This window comes from Brachycentrus maculatus, unplaced genomic scaffold (genome assembly GCF_059751285.1).
Source record: "Brachycentrus maculatus isolate JH-2025_06_01 unplaced genomic scaffold, ASM5975128v1 h1tg000024l, whole genome shotgun sequence".
NCBI classification, from domain to species: Eukaryota; Metazoa; Arthropoda; class Insecta; order Trichoptera; family Brachycentridae; genus Brachycentrus; species Brachycentrus maculatus.
The window spans coordinates 1,097,398-1,104,096 of record NW_028280778.1 but is presented as its reverse complement, the minus strand read 5'-3'; the positions used below and the strand labels follow the sequence as shown (position 1 = coordinate 1,104,096).

The 6,699-nt window shown below is 33.3% G+C and overlaps 1 protein-coding gene across 4 annotated transcripts in view; it reads right to left on the bottom strand.

The window, feature by feature from the left end:
* Positions 1–205: 205 nt before the first annotated feature.
* The window catches only part of for (cGMP-dependent protein kinase for), a 245,806-nt gene continuing 239,312 nt past the window's right edge, over positions 206–6,699 (bottom strand). For 2 of the 4 annotated variants that reach the window (XM_088268829.1, XM_088268837.1), the window contains exons 8-12: positions 5,689–6,008; positions 4,603–4,690; positions 3,313–3,497; positions 1,517–1,733; positions 206–694 (exon numbers count right to left, since the gene is read on the bottom strand). In XM_088268829.1, the coding sequence (XP_088124955.1) occupies positions 529–694; positions 1,517–1,733; positions 3,313–3,497; positions 4,603–4,690; positions 5,689–6,008 (976 nt within the window). In that variant the 3' untranslated portion in view covers positions 206–528. The remainder of the gene's footprint in view (positions 695–1,516; positions 1,734–3,312; positions 3,498–4,602; positions 4,691–5,688; positions 6,009–6,699) is intronic. The other 2 variants (XM_088268823.1, XM_088268815.1) reach the window with 1 other exon arrangement.

Below are 6,699 nucleotides of genomic sequence, written 5' to 3'. Positions count from 1 at the left end.
GGCTGGTTTAAGTGATCACTTTACACACGTGTAACATTCACCAATTCTACCCATTATTGACAACCACACTACTCAAATTTTTGGAAGTTCTATAAATATGAACCAATTTAGAAACCTTGTTCATGAATCACTAGAACTTCACTAGAGACATCTATTGGTGAGATGTAAAGAAGCTTTTTATTACTCAAAATGTTGTAAATAAAACTATAAAGCACAAAAAATTACAGAATTCCTATTGGCAGTTAACATCTTAACATGTATTTTACGAATGATATATAAATGATACATTTTTCCAGATTTCTAATTGCATTCAAATTCCCAGTCATTCTGTCAAAGAAACAATGAAAGCTTTAATAATAAATATGAATGCTTTGTCAAATGATTAATTTTAAGTTATATCATAATAAAAGATGAGTTGTGAACGTAGTTTTGGTTTAGAAGGTTAAATTATGTGTATAAATAAGGTTATTCAGATTAAATTTTCCTAAATATTATTATATATTACGAATATGTTAAGGCAATATCAAGTTAGAAGTCATTGTCCCATCCGGACAGATCATCGGGAGGAGGGCCATCTGTGTCTGGAGGATATTCATCGAAGTTCCTCATGTCGGAAGCCGATGTGATGACCGGAGTGATTGGCGGCGATAGGGTCCGCTGAGTCAAACCTTCCCAATTGAAGCCATCAAACCATCTGGAAAATACACGGAATTAAGTATTTATTTCACACTTGCCGTACCTCGTCATGCATTGCTTTTACTCAGTCTAATTAAATGGAATGTAAAGAAAATATAGACAGCACACATTTTAAGCAATGAAAATATTAAAATCTACTAATATTAATTACAATTCAATTAAAAACATTAGAAATGCTAAGTGGTAGATTTAGACACAAATTTATAAAAATAGTACAGTATAAATTATCCAAAAATTTTATTTATACTTTAAAGCCCAGTATTCGAAAAGTCTCAACATAATTTTCTCTAAATCCAGGTTACATTTTACGTAATTGTTTTTTTTTCCTAAAACACTGTTTAAGTTTTTCTTCGAAATAACTACATATTTAGTTTTCAAAAGAAAAAGAGTTATTGAAAGATAAAGAGTTAAAAATCCAAAAAATCGGGCGTGAAGAGACGAGTTACTTCTCTGGTGGTCGGCCGCTGATTGAATTTTGTGTTTGCGAGTAAGGCCTTAAGGTTAGTATTCCTAGGACCAATAGATTTAATCTAACAAACACAAAGTCAGTGTAGTATTACATTATATCATATATAGTCACAATAAATATGGCACTAAAAGATGGGGCATTGTAAGTTTTAAATAGCACATAATTGTTTTGGAAAAATTTAAAACATCCAAAATTTAACTAAATTCCCTCTGATATTCTTATATCATTATCTTATATCAGTTCTTAACTAATTGATATTAAAAAAGTTTTTTTTCTAAACCTTTGAGCAATATTTATATTTCAATAATTTCCAATGTTATTTCATTTAATAACAAATCAATGAGAACATACTTATGCTTTTGTATTTCAGAAATGCCTCCTTTTTGGTATCCGAGACGCTCCGCAGGATTATCTCGACAGAGCTTTTTGATAAGTGCCGTGGCATTCCTGGTGATGTTACGGGGAAACTCTATGGCATCGATACCCTTCAAGATTATATTATATGTCTTCATGGGATCTGATCCAGTGAACGGTGGCGTCCCAGTGAGAAGTTCAAACATCAAAACACCTGCAAGGAGAAGAAAAACATGACATGTCAGAATGATATCAAACGATGAAGAGACATATTAGACATGAAGCATAAAATTTAATAGGGAACCATTATATTTTAATGATATTATGGTTAAAGATTTATTATGTAATTATAATAATTTATTGTACGGTAACCATTATAATCTATTTAGGTCACACTGTAAAACTGGGAAGGGATAATATGGAAGCCGAACAGCAAAGGCGAAGGGCTTAAGGATGGGCTGCATTTGGTAAATTATCAAATGTTTACATATCAAACATTAACCGTAGCAAAACAAATCAGATATAAACTCCAGGTAAAGCAAAGAGCAATGGAGAGAAGGACGCTTAACATATCCCTTAGGATACTCTTCTTATCATTAATTGTTTACTTTGTGTAATACCACTTTTTTTATTAAAAAAGGTGGTATTACACACAGTAAACAATGGATGAAAAGGAGAGTGTTTTATTACCATACCACAAAGTTATCAATGCTTTTAATATTAAAAGCATTGATTACTTTGTATATACTTTGTATTTTTGTATATACAAAATATATCACTTAGGGACCAAAACAATAATGTTTTGAAAAGGGAAAAGACCAAGGTGTGGCTCAAAGAATCGTGGAACAAAAGTGGAATTTGGCAGGTCATATGGTTTGGAAGATATCATATTATATCATAAGCCGCCAATGTACCGTTTGTACAAGATATTGATAAATAAATTAATAAAATTATTTGACTAATAGTGGGAAAAATATAATTATTGCCAAATAAATTTAAATATAAATTGAGAGTGATAAAATTAATTTCTTAATTAAGTAATTTTTATGTATTTCACAGTCAAAAATGGAATTGAAGCTGAAATTAATTCATAATTTGTAAGTGGATACATTATATATTGTGGGTATACTGGCAAAAAACGTTAACTCTAAAATCCCTGTTTGAATAATTCCTGGTATTTAAAGCTTTTAGCCTGAACAAAATACCCGCCATCAAACTGAAAATTGAATTTACTTTTAAAACAACATATATATGACATTTTAAACTACTAAGTGTATTTTCCAGTTTATGGAATGTTGAAAACATTGTAATAATATATAATATATAATAAAACCCTTATCCGCACCCCAATGGTGCATAGGGCACTGCGTCATATAAACACAGTGTTATCTTGATCGTTTACACATGAAGGAAAGGTGATCAGCCCTCCGCTTCAGGTACCAGTCCAGGGTAATATTGAATAAATATGACAGTGAAAAAATCACTTATATTTATTTTACCCCCCTTGGGAATCGAACCCGGGACCTCCAGAACGGTAGCCGAGCATGCTGACCATTACACTACGGAGGCGGCTTGTAATATGCATCATTAAGTCAAAATTGCATATTTTTGAGTCGATATTTTTTTGCCAGTACAGCCACGATATAGAAAATAGTTTAATCATTATCAACAATGTTTCTGTAGTCAAATGACACATAAAATGCAGTCAATTACCATTTGTTAGACCTTACATAAAATATGGTAGGGTAAATGTATATTTTGACAACAAGTAACTATACAAAAGGAATATGTACCTAAAGACCAATAGTCCGCGCTAATGTCATGACCTCTGTTGAGAATGACCTCTGGAGCCACGTATTCCGGAGTTCCGCAGAAGGTCCAAGTCTTCCTTCCGGTATTCAGTCTCTTAGCGAAGCCAAAATCAACGAGCTTCACATAACCTTGACTATCTAATAACAGATTTTCAGGCTTCAGATCTCTGGAATTCACATAAAAAATATTAGTTTTGTCTCCTGTTATACATCAAGAGTTTAATAATAATTTAGCATGGATGAAGAAATTTATTATTTATGTTCTTCTTTTTCTTTTTCTTTTTGTAGATCCTAGGGATCTGTTTTTGCCTCCGCATGTCGCTCTCCCAGCTGTCTTTCCATCTTTTCAGAGGTCTGCCTGGGGGTCTGCGTTCTTCAGGGTTGCCTTGGAGGGCGACACGTGGAAGTCTGTCTTCTGACATTCTGTTTGTATGTTCCTTCCAGTATCGCCTTCGTTGTCGTCCCCACCTCACGATATCCTCCGTCTTATACATGCTCCGGATGTCGGTATTTCTTACTCGGTCTCGCAATGTGTTTCCGGTTATGGATGTTAGAAATTTATTAAGATGATAAAATGTAAGCCAGGGCATTTACACTGTGAATCACTTTCCCATTCTGCCCGTAATTGACCACCACATTACTCAAATTTTGAAATGTTGTATATATGTCGCAAGTGACAAAAATGTTTTATTTTTCAGAAAAAAACTTTTTAGGCAAGATCTATACTTAAAATTAGTAAGTTATCTTTATATAATTATCCTTCTTTATACAGTCTCTTTAAATTTTACTTACAAGATTCAAATTTGGGTTTTGTAAATAAAATAAAGAGAAGTGTAAGCTTATTTATGACAAATTAAAAATTGATAAAACAGTAGGATATTGTTAAAAAAAATTATAAAAAACCAGAAAAAAAGCTTTTTACAAAAACTACAAGACCCGTAACAAGATGAGTTTTTTTTAAAACATTTTTAAGTACATTTTTTTCTTTCATTAATTGAACGGCAGTCACTTTGTAGTAAATCTATCCATTTTTAATTTAAGTTTATCTTAGTTGTTACCACTATTTGTTAAAATCTACTATGACACATGTTTCGATGCATTCCGAATCATACGGTGTTTGAAAATGATGCGGAATGCATCAAAACACATGTTACAATGGATTTTTAAAAATAGTGGTATGATTTTTCTCCCTGATTATTTTTCATAAAAACCTCAAATTTATCATTTATTAAGTTCCAAAAAGTAATGATATAATGTGTTCAGATAACTCACCTATAAATAATATTTCTAGTATGCAGATAGTCAAATGCTTCGACCACACAAGCGGTGTAAAACCTTGTAGTTGAATCATCAAAGTGTCCTGAAAGAGAACAGTTTTCAAATATGTTAAAGGATAAATCTATGACAACATATCATATAATGTTATATCAAGTCGATCAAAATAACACTTGATATTATCCCAATATGTGAAGTACATACTAATGCCTACAACAGAAAAATCTGCAATTACTCAGAACACAATTTCTACATACAAGATCTGGTATGAAATGATATCCTATAGATACAAACTTTATTCTTAAACTGGCTTTAAATGAATGTAATCGAATATATGTATTTATTACTAAGAGAGCAAAATTCATACTTGTAAGGTTATTATTATTAATTCAAAGAATAATATTATTTATTTTATGATTTTTTAAAAGAATAACTTGCTAAGTCTCTAACTTCTAGAGGTTTGTTTGTAAGTAGGATAGTGAGGATGAGGAAGGTAAATGTGCAAAATACGTCAAAAATACCCAAATCAATTGTAAATAAATCATTCATGAATTAATTTTGCTATTGGCGGGAATCGAACTTGTGACGCTAATTTCGCTGTCGAGTGTGTACCCAACTATGCTACGACGCCTGTGATAAATGTAATGCATAAAGTTAATAGATTTCTTTAATAATAAAGTAGTCTAGCTACAACATATTAATATGGGCAGTTCGCTCTTAATTCCTTGTCACGCACTTTAGTGCATGGTACTTTTTTAAAGTTACGTTTTTTTTTTAAATTACCTAACGTTCAAGTGAGTCTGAAATCTAGCTACGGCTTATGCAACACCGCTTATCACGTCCCTACTCAGGCTTCAACTTTATAAGTTTCATAGCCTATGCCTACTCATGAATGGATTTACTCTTTATGTTTAAATTTACTATAATTTCATGTAATTCAAGAGTGAAAATTCTAGGCAAAAACACTCGCTTAAAGTTATATGAAAAATATGCCAAAACTCTTTGACACGGTTGTACCTACACAATGGTAAAGCGCATATGTGTGAAGGTAGCTAATTGGTTTGAAATGGAAGATTCGGTCACCTCTGTCCCGGAGAATGGTCCACAGCTCTCCGCCGAGGCAGCTCTCCATGAGCATGTACAGGTACTTCCTGTCCTTGAAGGTCTTGTACAGCTTGACGATGAACTCGCAGTTGGCCTCGCCCATGATTTCCTTCTCGCTCATGATGTGCTGCTGCTGGCGCGTCTCCACGATCTGCGACTTCTTCATCTGCTTCAGCGCGAAGGAGCGCCCCGGCTCCCCCTGCAGCTGCACCAGCTCCACCCGCCCGAAGCCCCCCACCCCGAGGGTGGCGATGATGCGGAGGTCGGACAGACGCAAGTGGGCAAACTCCTCATTCAACCTGGAATATTTGTATTCAAACATTATAGTAATTTTCACTATACGAAAACCTAGCGACTTATACGCAGACATGGGCAGCTCAACGTATGAGGAACTGAAGAAGGTTTCGAAAAATAGACCAGAATGGCGAAGGAGATGTCATTTGTTGCTGCAGACCAATCCACAGGATAAAGACCAGAGAGGGGGAGTAATTTTTGACTATTGGATACATTAAATCACTTTCCAACAGATAGAACTACAATACATAGTTTGTACTGTCTTTTATTGAAGGAACTGCATTTTATATAATAAAATAACAACTATACAGTTTTTTTCCAATTGCGAAATCGGTATTAACACACTAAGGACGGGAAAGGTATTTCTACCCATTCGGTCGATTGATGCTTAAGGATGGGAAGGGTATTTTTACCTTCTGCGCCGGCCTCATTTCAAAGAAGGAACTATCCAATGTTTTTATATGAATATTATATACCAAAAGGTCACTTTCTATCACTTTCCTTATCAGATTTAAGTTTTGTACCGATATTTCTTTGTGGAACTATATTTGATATAATACAACAACAACGATATGAGTATAGTTGTTTTTCTACTTGTGCAATTGATATAAAAAATATGGCGCACTACATTATATATGAAATCAGTTTTTTTTTATTTTATTTATATAATTTGAGTAAAATAAAATAGCACTTACC